The sequence below is a fragment of the Eretmochelys imbricata genome, chromosome 13, assembly GCF_965152235.1.
Source record: "Eretmochelys imbricata isolate rEreImb1 chromosome 13, rEreImb1.hap1, whole genome shotgun sequence".
Lineage (NCBI taxonomy): Eukaryota > Metazoa > Chordata > Testudines > Cheloniidae > Eretmochelys > Eretmochelys imbricata.
Window position 1 is genome coordinate 3249045 of NC_135584.1, and position 15546 is coordinate 3264590.

Below are 15546 nucleotides of genomic sequence, written 5' to 3' on the forward strand. Positions count from 1 at the left end.
TGGTGCACAGAGGGCAAAAAGCTCCATAGGACCATCGGTGTGTGTCCCATAGGGCAGGGCAGGGCAAGAACTAGCTGTAGGAATTCCTATCTTTGTTCCACTTAAATTACCCTTACACGGTGGCTGTTTCTCTCGGTCCTCTACAAAGCAGCTGGAAATAGATCCTGGTGCCAAGTCCCTTCTGTGAAGATACCTTCTGCTTCTTCTGTGCAGCGTGCCTGGGAGCTCCTGCCCACTCTGGGCAGCAGACCCGGCTTTAGCCCCCAGGCTTCAAGGATCCCGGTTCGAATCCCCACCGTGGTATGACCCAGTATGCTCACACAAGTCCAGCCACCAGATGCGGGGGACTCCGCTAATTGGTTACATCTGCTCCAGTGTTTGGCCACCAGCTGACAGACGCAGCAAGTGGTGACAAGGATGGGAGCGGCTCCCATGTGCTGTTCCCAGAAGGGGAGGAAATGGGAAGATAAGCAAAGTGTGGCTCCCAGCTGAGCCAGGCCCAGTGCAGCTCCTCCAGGCCTAGCCAGCTCAGCGGTGGTGCGGGAAGCAGCCCTGTGCCTCTGGCCATCGCTCAACAGGGTCTGCTGAGGGGATGAGACAGCCCTCCACTGGCCAGTAGAGGACACCCAACAGCCAGGACATGGCTCTGGGCTGGGAGCTTTGCTTCGGAGTTTTGTTCTGAGTCACTTCGGGCCTCGGTTCACTGTCACGCCCCAGGTCTACCAGCCTCGAGGCCTGCTCTGAGCACCCTGCTGCTGGCCCCGGAGCCCAGCACTCTCCCACTAAAGCTACTTAGGGACCTGAGAGCTCCTTCTGGCCGAGTCCCCTTCCTGCTTCTCTCTGGCTGATGGACGCTGTGCAGGAACTGGGCAAGCTGCAGGCTTTTCTCCCTCTCTCTGCAGTGCCCCAATAGCCATTAATCACTCAGCCTCCTGCTGGGGTGCACGCCCTGCTCCTAGCCCCAATCCCTCCACTACATGTTTTTGTTTGAACTAAAATTAATTTCTCCCGCGCTGAAAATAGTCAGATGGGAAGGAAGGCCCAGCTGCTCCAACTGCAGATAAAGCAAGAATAACAAACCCAGCACGTCCAGCACCATTGAGAGGGCAGTGTTGTGTTATTCCTGGTGATGTCAAGCATTCCTGGGGCTCTCAGAGCTGGGCCGGGACCCGGTGAAGTTAACCTTGGAGGAGAAGGATGCTGTAGCTAGATGCCTAAGAAGAAGGAGGCAGGGGCCCTAATGAGGAGACAGTGTCTGCCTCTAGGGACTCTATAGGGATCTGGAGTTTAATTCAAAAGAGAGAACAAGGGAGAAGGTAAATCCAGCAGTGGAAGAGAGGAAGGGGGACGGGCTTTCTTTCATTCCCAGCACCTCCTCCTCTCACCTGTTCTTTTCTCTTCCTATTTCCCCTTATCGTGGGCGCCTGCACCGTCCCTTTCTCCCTCCGTTAGCAGCAGCCGTGGGACATGACACCTTTCAGAGGTTGCAAGAAGTGCCCGTGCTAATCAGGTGCATTGTGCAGCCCAGTTTCAGGCGATTCAGGCAGGAACTGTATCTCTGCGCTCTAGGGCTCTGCGAAGGGCACCCAGCAGAAAGAGGTTCTCAGTAAATTGCAATGCAGTCAAGGGTCAAAGGGCAGGTGACACCCCGATTAGAGCCCTGTTTATCAGCCAGCTCATTTCTAGGTCCGCTTAGTTCCCCAGGAGTCTGAGTGCTTCCAGCATAGATGGACCAAAGTCAAGGTTATGTTTAAACTAGGGCAGACTCAGCCCTTTATCCTTCCAGGGCAGGTGCTGTTTTTTCTCTTGAAAACGGAGATCCTGAAGATCCCCTGGGGCACTCTTTGTAAGAGCTGAGGTTTGCCCCAGTGTCCTTCACCAAAATGGCCTCTTTCTATGCTGTGGTGCTGTGTGCTGGCTGGCAATCTCCACCCCAGAGGTGGTCACATGGCGGCACTTAGGCATCTCTGTAAAAAGGCCAAGAAACATTATCAAAAATATTTGGCTGCTGGGTCCTTACTTAGGCATCTAGGCAGGTGCCCTGATTTGCCAGGGTGCTGAGCACGCCCTGTAGCACCGCAGGCCTCAGTATGGATGGAGGAGCCTAACTCTGGACATTTATTTTTGAAAACCCTGCTCAAAACGTGAGGCACACGCTTGCATGCCTAGGCTGAGATCTGCAAGGCTGACCGGAGTCACACAAAACCCATTAATGGCGATGGGAGCTGTATGGCTGAAACTCTTAGTCGGTTTTGAAAATCTCACCCTTGGTCCCCCTGCGTGCGACTGTTGTACTTGTGCGCACAACCGGGAAGTTGCACACACACGTTTAGTTGGGTGTATTTTCACGTGCAGCTCCCCAGTTGGGGCATACAGTCACCGTAACTGGGCATGTGCAGGTTAGGTCATGTGTATGCCTTGTGCACCTGCATGCCGAAAGCTTTTGAGAATCGCCACTTAAAATACAAAGAGCTCTGAAATCTCACTTTGCCTTTAGAAAATGTTGTATCTTTTGCTTTTTACACAATAACACCACAAAGGTACCGCAAGGGGTCCAAATAACTGTGTTTACTAAATACACACAACACACAACTGCATAGACACTCTGCTGCTCTAGTTGGTCTTTGGCCCGCAGAACACAGTGAGCGCCACCAGAGGGTTCACACGCTATTTAAAAGAACACAACTCTATTCCTACACACTGTAGAAAACAATAAAGAAAAGTGGCCCTTCTTCCCATGCCGTGCACAGCTGAATGTGCCTTGAATCTCGTGCTTTGGGCACCCCCTCATCCACGCTAAGGGTGTCCGTCACTAGTGCCTTTGCACGCACGCTGCAGGAGCAGAATGCCAGATCCCCCCTCCTGAGACCTGAACCTGCATGACAACAGCCGAAGGGGCCTACGAGCCAAAGCGTGCCTTGAACTTTCTGGCTTACTGGCAGATGCAGTGCGTGTTTTGTTTTCAATTCTTTCATAAACCCAGTGCCGCCTTTTACCCGCAGTTTGTTTATTCAGGCCTTGAATCCAATCAAAACAGGTTCTAGTTAAATTAGAGGGGGGAAAAAACAACAACCCCAAACCAATCCCTTTCTGGGAATTGCTGTGCTGTGGGACGAGGTTATACGGGCACCGGCCTTTGGAGTTCCTCTCTAAGGCCCTGCCACCCTCCCCTCCGCCGCTGGGCCATTTCTGCAAAGCGACTTGGGAGGTCATGGAGATCTGCAGGCACCTCCCCTCCCCCCGCTATTATTAGCAGTTCTTAGCATAACACGAGCAGCCTGAGACCCCAGCTAAGATCAAGTCTCTCTGTGCTAGACGCCCCGCAGCCGCGTAATGGGAGAGAACCCCTGCCCCAAAGGCCACACAAAGACAGTCGTCTTATCTGCCCATGGGATACTGGGGCACAGAGCGCATTCACTGCAAGCTCGGATCTCTCCTCGCACGGGGCTGGGCAGCCTCTGATCCAGCAGCTAACGTCTCAAGGAAGGGGGGGAGGTTGGGTTGCTGCCCCCCCCACCAGCACACCTTAAAATACAAGGGCTAGACCCCACACGCTCATCCTACCACCTGTTGCATCGGGGGTCCCAGATGAGGTGCTTCCCTGCTGCCCAAGAGCTGCCCAGATGTGCAGCTGCACTGCCCCCCGCTCCCCCCGCTGGGAGTCTTCACCAAGGCTAATATTTTGGCCCTGCTCACGGGCCACATTCCAGCTGCACTGGCTCCCGCCCCCAAGCCCCAGCGGTCCTGAGCTCTCCTCGGCTGGAGAGGAGGTTCTAGCTCTTTAGTTTTAGCTCTGCTGGGAGGAGGCCTGACTGATCTTTTCAGGCGCGGTCAGGCACATGAGGAGAGCAGGCAGCCACCCGTGGCCGGCCACAGAGACGTGACTCCAACTGGAGGACCGGGAGTTGCAGGGTGTCTCACACACCCCAGCGTGCAGAAACCCCCGTGAGGTGGAGGGGAGTGGTTGGGACATCCAGTGACACACGTCCTAAAGGATACTTGGACAATGGTATGTATCCATTGTACCCATGTGTGTCAGTAAGGCTTTCGATGTGGCCATGCCAGCTGCCGCTGTGTGGATACACGAAGAGTAGGGCTAGAAACAAGGGACGAGAAGTGTGCCTGCCTACATCTCTCCAGAGGAAGAGGGGATTTCAATTCCCAGGTAGGACGGTGGGTACCCTTCCAAGGATGGCTCTGAACAAGTCTGCAGCAGGATGGCGGTGCAGGGTAGAGGAGGGGGAGAATCAGTCCACAGACCCCTTCAGTTCAGAATAGCTCAGTTCAAACTACAGCTGTGGGACCCACATCCCAACCTCTGGGATGCCTCCAAGCCTGGGAGTTTGGTTTGGCCCAGCCTAAAGCCAGGAGTCAGAGGTGACGCTTGGCTTGTGATGACAGAAGAACAGCGTGACGACACAGAAGCTGGGCCATGCTCACAAAGCAGCTGTGTCCTGAGTATCGAAGCAGCGTGATAACCTATCGCAGGGCATGTCAGCATCCTCGGTGCCGCAGCTTGATCGGAGCTACCCACGTGCTAAGGGCCCCTCTGCCTCTGATCAATGGGAAACTTTCAGGCAAGGCTGGAAATTTAGAGACAAGCCACGGCCGGGAATATGCTGGGGCATCTATAGGGCTTGTTGTCCAGGTCCAGTGGTGCCACTTCTCACTCAATAGGTCGCGGCATCACTTCCTGCTCTGGGAGGGAAGGTTTAGCCAAAAGACAGCGGGAGACGTGGCACCTGGAAACCAGGATCTCGGTAAGAACTATGTCCCCCAAGAACCCGACACGATCTTGCTGGAGTACTTTAGAATGAGCTTTGCCTGCAGCAAAGATGCGGCTGTGGGAATAACAGCTCCCGACAGTGTCAGCTGTCTCACCTCACTGGCAATGGGTAAACACCATGTGGCTCCGATGTAATGGGAAAGAAAGAGGCCAGTCTCTGCTCCTTACCAAGATCCCTTGCAAGCTAGTCGTGTGCCAGGACGTTCTGCGCCCCAAGAGCCTCTGACCATGCGCAGGGTGGCCTGCTGGGGGGAAGGAAAAGTCTGAAAAAGCCTTTTAATAACACAACTTTCAGAAACAGTGCTTCGTAATTTCCCTGCGTGTGGCATCATGTTAGGACGCCCAAATTAGAGTGCAGCAGTCAGAGCTGGGGACTGGGATCCAGGACTCCTGGGTTCCATCCCTACTTCAGCTGCACTCCATGGTCCTGAGCAAGTTGCTTAACCTCTGTCTGACTCAGGCTTCTTCAGCCTTGGGGTGCTGGGAGGATTGGTTAAGCGATAGGAAAAGGGCTTTCAAATGCAGGGCTGGAAAGAGCTGGAGAAAGGCCAAACCGATGATACCTCTATTCACCTACTGCCTTTTCTGCTCAGGGATCCCTCCAATGCTTCCAAGCATACACATATGGGGTGTGTGTGTGTGTGTGTGTGAAGTCCTTTCGGCACTGAAATGCAGGCACCTCTGGGGCCAGGCGGAACGCCACTGCTCGGCGAGCGGCACAAGAGCATGTGGGGAAGAATTGATGGCAAAGCTGCAGGCTTTGACTGTTGTGAAAAGTCTCACTGGGCCTGCTGCTGCACCCCATGGTACAAGGAACCGGCCCAGCTGAGAATCCAAGTATTTTTCAAAGCTCCAAACTCTGTGTCTTGCGTGTACACTGCCCCGTTTTTTTTCAAAGGCCAGGCCTCCTGCATCGGGGTATGTCTGGCTGTGGGTGCTACATGTCGATAGTCCCACATATTTCCATTCTAACATCTCATTTGTCTAAAATCTCCTGCCTTTGGAAGCCTGAAGGAATTTCACAGGTGATTAGAAGGAGGTTTAGTAAAAGCCCCCTCTGCCTGGCACCTGCCATGGGTGGGTGCTATTGAAATCTCAACACTCATCACCCCAGGTCTCTTCCTGCATTGGGCATAGACCAGAACACATGGTCCCAATACTGTGATCCCTGCACAGGAGTAAATGTAGAATTCCTAATGGCTCCCATTGTAGGGTGGTTCTCCAGAGGTTTTCATGTGCCTTCGAGATGACAGTAGCATGTAAATAGGGCTAACGCCTCCCTCATTTACATAGATACTAAATCTAAAGAATACCTAGGGAATACTGGAAGTGCTGGACAGTCTCTACGTAAAAGAATAAATGGACACAAATCAGATGTCAAAAATTATAACATTCATAAACCAGTCGGAGAACACTTCAATCTCTCTGGTTACTCGATCTCAGACCTAAAGGTCGCAATATTAAAACAAAAAGACTTCAAAAACAAATTCCAACGAGAGACTGCTGAATTGGAATTAATTTGCAAACTGGATACAATTAACTTAGGCTTGAATAGAGCCTGGGAATGAATGTGTCATTACACAAAGTAAAACTATTTCCCCATGTTTATTTTTCCCACCCCCCACTGCTCCTCCAACATTCCTGTTAACTGCTGGAAATGGCCCACCTTGATTATCACTACAAAAGGTTTTCTACCCCCCCCACCCCCCTTCCCCCGCCCGCTCTCCTGCTGGTAATAGCTCATCTTAAGTGATCACTCTCCTTACAATGTGTAGGATAACACCCATTTTTTCATGGTCTGGGTGTATATAAATCTCCCCACTGTATTTTCCACTGAATGCATCTGATGAAGTGAGCTGTAGCTCACGAAAGCTTATGCTCAAATAAATTGGTTAGTCTCTAAGGTGCCACTAGTCCTCCTTTTCTTTTTGGAAGTGCTGAGGCACTGATACCTAGTTATCCACCTACGTTTTTCCAAGAGATGATCACCTAACATGCACCTAATATTGGACCGTCTGGCTCCAACTGTCCAAGGCACAGTGCTTCAGGGACAGCAGTGCACCTCACCCTGCTGAATGATCACCAGTCCCTTCATCAGCTGGTTCCAGAATTCCAAATCAATTGCACCAGGGAGAAATTCCTAAGGAGTAGCACCATATGCACCCTCAGCTACGAGTGCCAAGCCTGAATCAAAATCTTACGTCCACGCGCCCACTAGTGCTGGGAAATGTCAGACCCAGGTCCAAACTGTGCAGCTCAAACAAATGTGAAGCAAAGGAATTGTTCCATTGAGAGTACATATTATTTTTTGGTTTAACACTGTGGAGTATTTTCTCTGCCCCGGGTTCTTAGAATCCACCCGGTAGTTTTGTCTGGGCTGGCTAACAGCATGGGGAACGTCTTCCAGGAAAATAAGAAAATAAATGCGCCACATCTTGAAAGGATGCTCCCCAATTCGGCAACTCACATAAAGACAGAGACCACATGGGGCACAAGGCTTTCAGAGGAAACTCTTTTTTTTTTCCCAGAAAAATTATTAATAACTTTCCAACCTTCTGGAATGAAGGGCCACGTGTGCTGTTTAGTTGGCTCACTTCAATAGGGGTGGGAGGGAAGGTTGGGAACTCTGGTTTTAAGACATGGGGAGGAAAACAAGTGAATTTTGTGAACGGCCTTAAAGTGTTAGAAGATCAAAGCTCTGGGCATGTTGTGTGGAAGCAGAAATTTCCCCCTGACTGTGCAGTCTGGCAGAGGCAAGTGCAGAGGATGTGCAGGTATTTTTATTGAACCTGACTGGAGCACTCCAGCCAGTCATTTCAGCTTTGGCTGGAGAAAGGATCTGGAGCCCTCCTCCAAGCAGGGATGCAGAGACGGCCTCAGTCCCCTCTTCCTTTTCTCACCAGAAGATCCCCCACCTTGTTCGCTGTTCCCTTGCTGCAGCTCAATATTTACAGCTGTTTAGAGACCCTGTCCCTCGCCCCGGGGCCAAGAAGGGACAGAGCTATTTTTGGGTCTGACGCAGGCAGCTGTTTGCACTGCTGGCAGATGTGGGGTCAGATGGAACTTTGGAGAAACCGCTGAAAGGCAAAGTCTCTTCTTTGCTGGGCTGCTCTTTCCTGTCACCCACTTACAGGTCTCTCTGGGGCCCAAGCTGCAAAATTCAGATTCACGCACAGATTTCACCCCCTCCCCAGGCGCCTGGAGCAGAGATTTTGGTTTGATCCATGATAGGAACCAGGCTTGAAACTCAGGTGTGGAAGGATCTGAGGCTGGATTCTCATGCCCCAGCCAGAGTCTGAGGGTGTCCAGATCTCGGGGGGGGGGGGGTTGGTGCAGGCCCATCCCTAGCTGTGGGGAGGGGGGGGTACATCGGCCTTGCCCTCTCCCTCTGCCTCCTGCTCATTCCTTCCTGCTTCTGGAGGGCTTGGGTTAGGTCAGCACATGTGGACAAGGGCATCCGTCTGTGATTTTCCCCTGGACGCTGCCTCTGTTTGGGAGTGAGAGCGGCTGCAGTGGGCCTCGTTCCCATGGGTGCTGCCCAGGAGGTAAGTGGGAGCAGAGTGTGCGCACGGTGGGTTCGTCTGCACCGGGTGCTGCATGGAATCTTGTCTTCTGTTCTTGGGAGGTGGCACAGATTGCTACCTGGGCTCTGAGCGGGCCTGCTTTTCACAGTGATTTAAGCCTCAATTCCGGGCATGGGCTAATGCCTAGTTGGGGTGGGGCTTTGCAGGTGGAGTGTAGTCACCCGTCCCTTCTGAAATTGCCCAGTCTGGGCCTGGAGTTAGGGGCGGACCCTGGATGACCGTCAGGCTCAAGTCAGCTGACAGGGGTCAGCCACAGGTGTTTTAGTGCTTGCAGACATAGCCCTAGGGCCTGGGAGCCTCTGGGGGCAGGGGGGCACCCTGCTAGCGGGGCTGGGGCTTCATCCCCGCTGCTGAGATCTCATCAGTGACATCAGCATGGGCACACAGGTCAGACCAATGGTCCATCCAGCCCTCTGAGAGTGGCCAGTGCCAGGTGCTTCAGAGGGAATGAACACAACAGGGCAATCATCAGGTGATCCAGCCCCTGTCAGCCAGTCCCAGCTTCTGTCTGTTGGAAGCTTAAGGATACCCAGAGCATGGGGCTGCATCCCTGTCCATCTTGTCTAGTAACCACTGGTGGATCTATCCTCCATGAACATATCTAATTCTTTTTTGAACCCAGTTATACTTTGGCCTTCACTAGATCCCCTGTATAAGGGGACTGTTGCCCCCTTACTAACATTCAGTGGGGTGTTTTAGTTGGCTAGCTCCCAGTAGTAAAAGGGGAAGGGTCAATGGGAAATCAGGACCCTGAGACTGATAGTCCCCAGGAACAATGGGGAGAGGGGGTCAGTGCTCCAGGTCAGCCTGAATGACAGGGCAGGCAGGCTAATCAGGGAGTCAGGAGGCCAGGGAGGTCCCTTCCTTTGTGTGAGCTGGATTTGCCTTGGTCAGACAGAGTGGGGCCGAGCTAAGGAGAAAGCAGGGGTGCAAGCTGAGCTGGGGAGCAGAGCTGAGCCAGATCCAGAGAGAGCAGGTCCTGTCCTGGGAGCGGAGCTGCAGCCCCAAAGCCAGAGGCACAGCGCAGAGAGAGCAGACTTGCCCTGCAACCAAAGCCAGAGGGGCCAGAAAAGCAGCCCAGGAAGCAGGTCAGGGCTGGGAGCAAAGTCACAGAAGCAGCCGGCAGAGCAGACCTGTCCTGGGAGCAGAGCTGCAGCAACCAGAGCCAGAGGGGCCAGAGAAGCAGCCCAGGGAGCTGGAGGCAGAGCAGCAGCGATGCTGAGACCGAGCGGTGGAGCTGGAGCTGGGGCTGGAGCGGTCCGGAGCTGGGTGCGGTGAGCAGCTGGGGAGAGCGAGGGGGACCCTGGGCAGCAGGCCCAGCACAGGGAGACGCCTCCGCCAAGAGGCTCTGCAGGCCAGGCTTGGATCGTAACCCCGACAGGGCGGGGGCGGCACTGCGAAAAGGGTCCTGCCACTTAGAGCCTGAGAGCGTGTGGCCACCACCAGAGCAAGTGTCCAACCCACAGCATCCCTGCAGCACAGCCAGGGCCGGAGAAGAAGGCCTGGGACTTACAAGGAGCAGACTGTGAGCTGCCCTGACGTTCCAGAGACACTGTTTGTGATGTTCCCTGCCGCAGAGCGGGGTGATGTGTTTCCTTTAACCTTTCCCGTTTTTCCTTATTCTTTTTAAAATTAATTGTTGATTAAATAAGTTGCATTTGCTTTAACTTGTATGTAATGGTCAGTGGGTCAGAGAAGTGCCCAGTGCAGAGAGAGTACCTCGGAGTGGGGACACCCTAGCCCCTGTCCTAGGTGACCACAGCAGGGTTGGGGGTCGAGCCCCCCAGGAATCCTGGGCCCAGCCTTGTTGGGGTTACGAGGACTCTGCCAGACAGGAGAGTGGAAGGGGAATCCTCAAGGGCAGGGAGGCCACTGGGTAAAGGAAGTGGGAGCGAGGTCTCAGATCTTTCGCTAGCCCACTTCACCGGGGTAGTGCAGAAGTCAGGAAAGTTTCCCACAATAGCGGGACTATTCCCCCACTTACACCTGGGAAAATTTCCGCAGGTTGTCTGTGCGTTGTGTGAAGAAACACTTCCTTAGGTTTGTTTTAAACTTGCTGCCTATTAATTTCATCGGGTGACCCTGGTTCTTGTGTTATGGGAAGGATAAATATCACTGGCCTATTCACTTTCTTCACACCAGTCATGATTTTATAGATTTCTGTCATATCCCCCCTTAGTCATCTCTTCTCTGAACAGTCCCAGTGTTTTTAATCTTTCCTTGTATGGAAGCTGTTCCATACCCCTAATCATTTTAGTTGCCCTTCTCTGCGCCTTTTCCAATTCTAATATATCTTTTTTAAGATAAGGTGACCAGAACTATGCACAGTATTCAAGATGTGAGCATAGCATGGATTTATATAATGGCATTGTGATATTTTCTGTCTTCTTGTCTATCCCTTTCCTAATGGTTCCAAACATCCTGTTAGCATTTTGACTGCCACTGCACATTGAGAAGATGTTTTCAGAGAACTATCCATGAGGACTCCAAGATCTCTTTCTTGAGTGGTAACAGCTAATTTAAACCCCATCATTTTGGATGTATCATTGGGATTATGTGTTCCAATGTGGAGTACTTTTGTCAACACTGAATTTCATCTATCATTTTGTCCCCCAGTTTAGTGAGATCCCTTTGTAACTCTTTGCAGTCAACTTTGGACTTAACTATCTTAAGTAATTTTGTATCTGTAAATTTTGCCACCTCACTGTTCACTCCTTTTTTCAGATAATTTATGAATATGTTGAACAGCACAGGTCCCACTACAGATGCTGGGGGGACCCTGCTATTTACTTCTCTCCATTGTGAAAAATGATATTTATTCCTACCCTTTGTTTCCTATCTTGTAACCAGTTACTGATCCATGCGAGGACCTTCCCTCTTATCCCACGTCTGCTTACTAAGAGCCTTTGGTGACGGACCTTGTCAAAGGCTTTCTGAAAGTCCACGTATATTATATCTGCAGGATCATCCTTGTCCACATGCTTGTTGACTTCCCAAAGAATTCTAATAGATTGGTGAGGCGTGATTTCTCTCTACAAAAGCCACGTTAACTCAGTCCCAACATATTATGTTTATCTTTGCGTCTGATAATTTTATTCTTTACTATCGTTTCAAACAGTTTGTCTGGGGCTGGAGCTTGGTTCACTGACCTGTAATTGCCAGGATCAGCTCTGGAACCTGGCGCTATGCTGTGGCCTGTCTCAGCCATAGGAAGGGCTGCAGTGACTCAGAGCTGGGTTCGCCGCTTTGGAGACTCTGCTGACAGCTCTGGTCAGATAAGCCGAGTCCTGACAGAGTCAAGAGAACCGTCACTGTCTGGCAGCTGGGGAAAGGGCATGAAACAAGTGAGCATCTTGAACCTCTGCCCATTTCCCAGGCAGCATTCCCACGTGACGAGGTATGTGGATTTCACGGCATTCTCATATGCTATTCCGAGAGTGGATCCTCCCACCCTGAGGGTCAGAGTCAACATGCAACTGCAGCAAGGTTCCTGTGGAATGATTTTGTTGCGTGCCAGGGCTAATCCTGGTCCCATGGAGATCAACGCGAGCTTTGCGATTGACTTGAATGGAAGGAGGAGGAAACCAGAGTCTGCTTTCTGGTGTGAGGGTGTCTCAGAGCTCTTCTTTGCTAACTGTGGAGGATCTTGTTCCAGGCTTAGCTTTTGCTCTGGGATTCCAGCTATCTGGCCATCCACACTGAGCTTTAGAATCATACCCTAAGTACAGCCTTCAGCCCCCTCACTTCACCCTGAGGGGTTAAGCAGTAACGGGTCGATAGAGGCTCTCACCACAGAGCTCTCCTCTGGAGCCAGATCCCAAACACCCAGAAGTTTTCTGTTTTAGGCCTCGGGTTTGGGTTTGGCCCAATATAAAGTTTTGGGGCCATTTGGATCCAGTTCTGTTTTCAGATATCCTCCCCATTGAAGCTGAGATCTGGAGTTTTGGTTCAGGCCCCTCTAAAGTGTCCAGGCTGCTGTCCATCGGACTCTGGAGATCCTGTACTGCTCTGAATGGGCAGGAGGGTTTGAGGGATCTCATGGCATGCGGCTCTTCTCTGATGTGCAGTGGCACACCCAGGGGCTGATCCGGCACAGAGCAGGTGTGAAGTGCTGCACGCAGAGACACACAGTGCCGAGCAGGACGGCTGTGTGGCTGCCGTGTGGCTTGTGCTCCCAGCTGGCACCCAGGGCACAGAGAGGAGTGTTCATGAAGTGTCCCATCATCATGAGGCGGGCGTGTGTCTCCATGGACACACCCGCACTCCGTCTCTTCTTTCCCCTGCCTGCTTGTGAGTACGGCAGCAGGGCTATGGGGACAGGAAGCCCCCTGCCCCTCCGGGCAGAGGACAAAGCCTCCAGTTTAGCCTTACTCATGTTGCCTTCTCTTGTGCTTTCCCCAGAGCCCAATACACCCACACCACACACAGCTGCGCTTGCAGTGTCCATGCCAGCGGGGAGCATTTCCCATCCTGCCTGTCTTCAGTCACGCTGCTCCAGTTTCCACTTTGCGACAGGCTTTCAGCTCACCCCCCAGTGGCTGTCTGGACTAATTGGAGTGGTGAGGTCCCCTGGCCTGAGTGACAACAGTGTGAAGAGGGGAAGCCCTAACCTGAGACCAGGAGCACTTCATCCCCTGGAACTGCAGAACCAGGTTGATCACTCCTCTGAGCTAAGAGTTGGAGGGTGGGGAAAAAGATCTCGTTCTACCAAATTCTGACCCCACTCCAAACCCTGTGGGTGCTAGAGATCTGGAAAGAGCTCCAGCCTCTGGAGGTTCTAGTTCCACTCATCTCTGGCAAAACACGGGTTCTGGACAGGTCGATGTCATTCCCTGGGCAGGAGGGACTGTCAAGCACAACCCTTTGGCTGTGGTTTGCAATGCCTCTTTGGGGATACGGCTGCCTCATGGCCAGGAATGTTAGTGGGAATTTGGTGTCCACGTTGACTAGGTGGCTTTGACAATCACAGCCTTTATTGTTTGCCTGGCACAAGCATCTGTTGGGCTAGACACACATTTATTGCAATGGCTGTTCCCACAAAAAGCAAATGATGTGCAAAGCTTCACGGAGCTCCAAAAAAGTTTTGCAAAACCTTACGTTTAAAAAATGAGACATTCTAGAGGTCTGACCCAGTCCCCGTCCCTCGCTCTGCCAGAATTTCCCCAGGTGTTTTACAGTAAACCAGAGAGAATCAGTGCCAGATCCTGCATGAAATCAATAGGTGAGCCGAGGGTACGATGAATGCATGGCAGGGCCACAAGTGACTGAAATCATGTGAGCATACAGCACCAGTTAACATCAAGATGAAACATTAAACAAGTACTAAAGTACTAAACAAGCCTTCTGGAATCAAGGGGGCCCGATTCTGACCAGAGTTCTCCCCTGTGAGAGCCCACTACGCTCCATGAAGTTGCACAAGAGATGAACCTGGCCAGTAGGATGGCAGGGGGCATAAGCCAGTGCAGAATTCAGCCCAATGTTTCCAATCTGCCTTGAAAGGAGCTAACTCTGGGTCAGTCAAGGAGCTATCCCATAGCTCTGGCGGTACCCAGGCAATGACAGGAGCAGGTCCCTTCCTGGCCATGACAGACCTATCCCGCCGAGGTTCAGGGGATGGGATAGAATTCACAGGGGCAGAAGCTCAGGAAGGTGCTTGGGAGCCAGATCATTAAAGGTCTTGGAAGTTGGACCCAAACCTGGGCCCACTGAGTCGTCCAGTGCAGTAGGAACTCCCCCTGCCCATCATCCCTCCATTCATCATTCCACTCCGTGCGCATCACCGGAGCATCAGGGCGCCTGCCCTGAGGGTAATGAGACAAGGGGCATGGCAGTGGTGGTGAGAACCTTCTCCCCACTGCGGCCCCTCCACTCCCGCAGCCAGATGCGCCCCTTACCTTCAGCAGCCACTGCGTGGTGTTCTCCAGGACCCTCTCCAGCTGCTGCACGCGCTGTGCGGACCAGTTGTGGGTCTGCAGCGTGGCGGCGGGCGAGTCCCCCTGCAGCGTGTTGGCTCGGAGGGTCGCCCTCGTGGGTGGGCACGGCTGCGGATCAGCCTCGGGCAGGACGAAGGTGTAACTGCACTGCCCGTGCTGGACCCGGTGGGATCGCCGCCTGCTCCCGCCACCTGTCGCCCTCCACTGGCCACCGTCCGCCCAGAAAGCCACCGTCATGCAGGCAAAGGCCACCAGCTTGAGATTTACACCGTGCATGGTGCTCTGAGACCTCTGCTCCAGCTGCTCCACACACCGCCCCAGCTAGACCCCACACTCCCCGTTCCTAGCCGAAAGCTGCTGAGGGGGAGGGGACATTGTGCTCCAGGCTGCAGTTTTCAAGCCACTGTTTGCACAGGACAAGTTATTGGGCTCTTTAAATGAAGTCTAAATCATGTAATTTTGGCACTTCCTCTGTCCTCGCCCCTCCAAGCAGCCCCAGCTCTCCCAACCCTTTTATCATTCTCCTGGCTATGCAGCAGCCCTGGCCCTCTTGCGGGAAAAAAAAGTGTTTAAAAACAATACTTCTGTCTTTTTTCTTTCCTAGCCCACTGCAGGGAGCTCAAGTTTCACATGTAATCATAAATGTTCACACACACACACAGACACACATACCCACCCACCCACACCCTGCCTCTGTCCCTCTCCTGGGCTGCCTCCCCCCTTTCCCCTCTGCCTGGACCCTGGCTATCTGCCTGCTCCTCCAAGGACCCGTGGAGTGACCCCAGCGAGAAATGGGAAGAGAAGCTCTCCCATCCTGCAGGCAGGGATGAGGTCTCTGCTCAGCTCCAGCCCCAAACCTCCCCTGCCGCCCCCGCTTTAGATTCTCCCCCATGGTCCCAGCACAGCCACATTTCCCAGTCTGTCCCTCCCTGATCAGCACCAGCTGTGACCCTGCAGGGTGCAGGGAAGTGACATGGAGGCAAATATATTTCCCTGCCCGTTTCTATTTATAATATCTGAGGGGCTGGGGCCTGTATATGACTGACTCCGCTGCAAGGAAAATCCGCCGGGAATACATCCCAGCCAAAGCTCGTCCTAGAGCTTAGAGGAACACGAACTCCAGAGAGGGCACTTTAGGAGTGATTTAGGGTTCCTTAGAGATGTCGTTCGGGTCATCCCTGGGGCTGCCAAATCCTCTTTAGAAGCAAAACTCCTGTCCTGGAGGAACCCACGAGAAAGGAGC

At 52.8% G+C, this 15546-nt stretch overlaps 1 protein-coding gene across 1 annotated transcript in view; it reads right to left on the bottom strand.

The window, feature by feature from the left end:
• Nucleotides 1-14579, bottom strand: part of ANGPT4 (angiopoietin 4) — a 40857-nt gene extending 26278 nt beyond the window's left edge. The window contains exon 1 of the mRNA XM_077832150.1: nt 14265-14579. Coding sequence (XP_077688276.1) covers nt 14265-14579 — 315 coding nt within the window. The remainder of the gene's footprint in view (nt 1-14264) is intronic.
• Nucleotides 14580-15546: the final 967 nt, after the last annotated feature.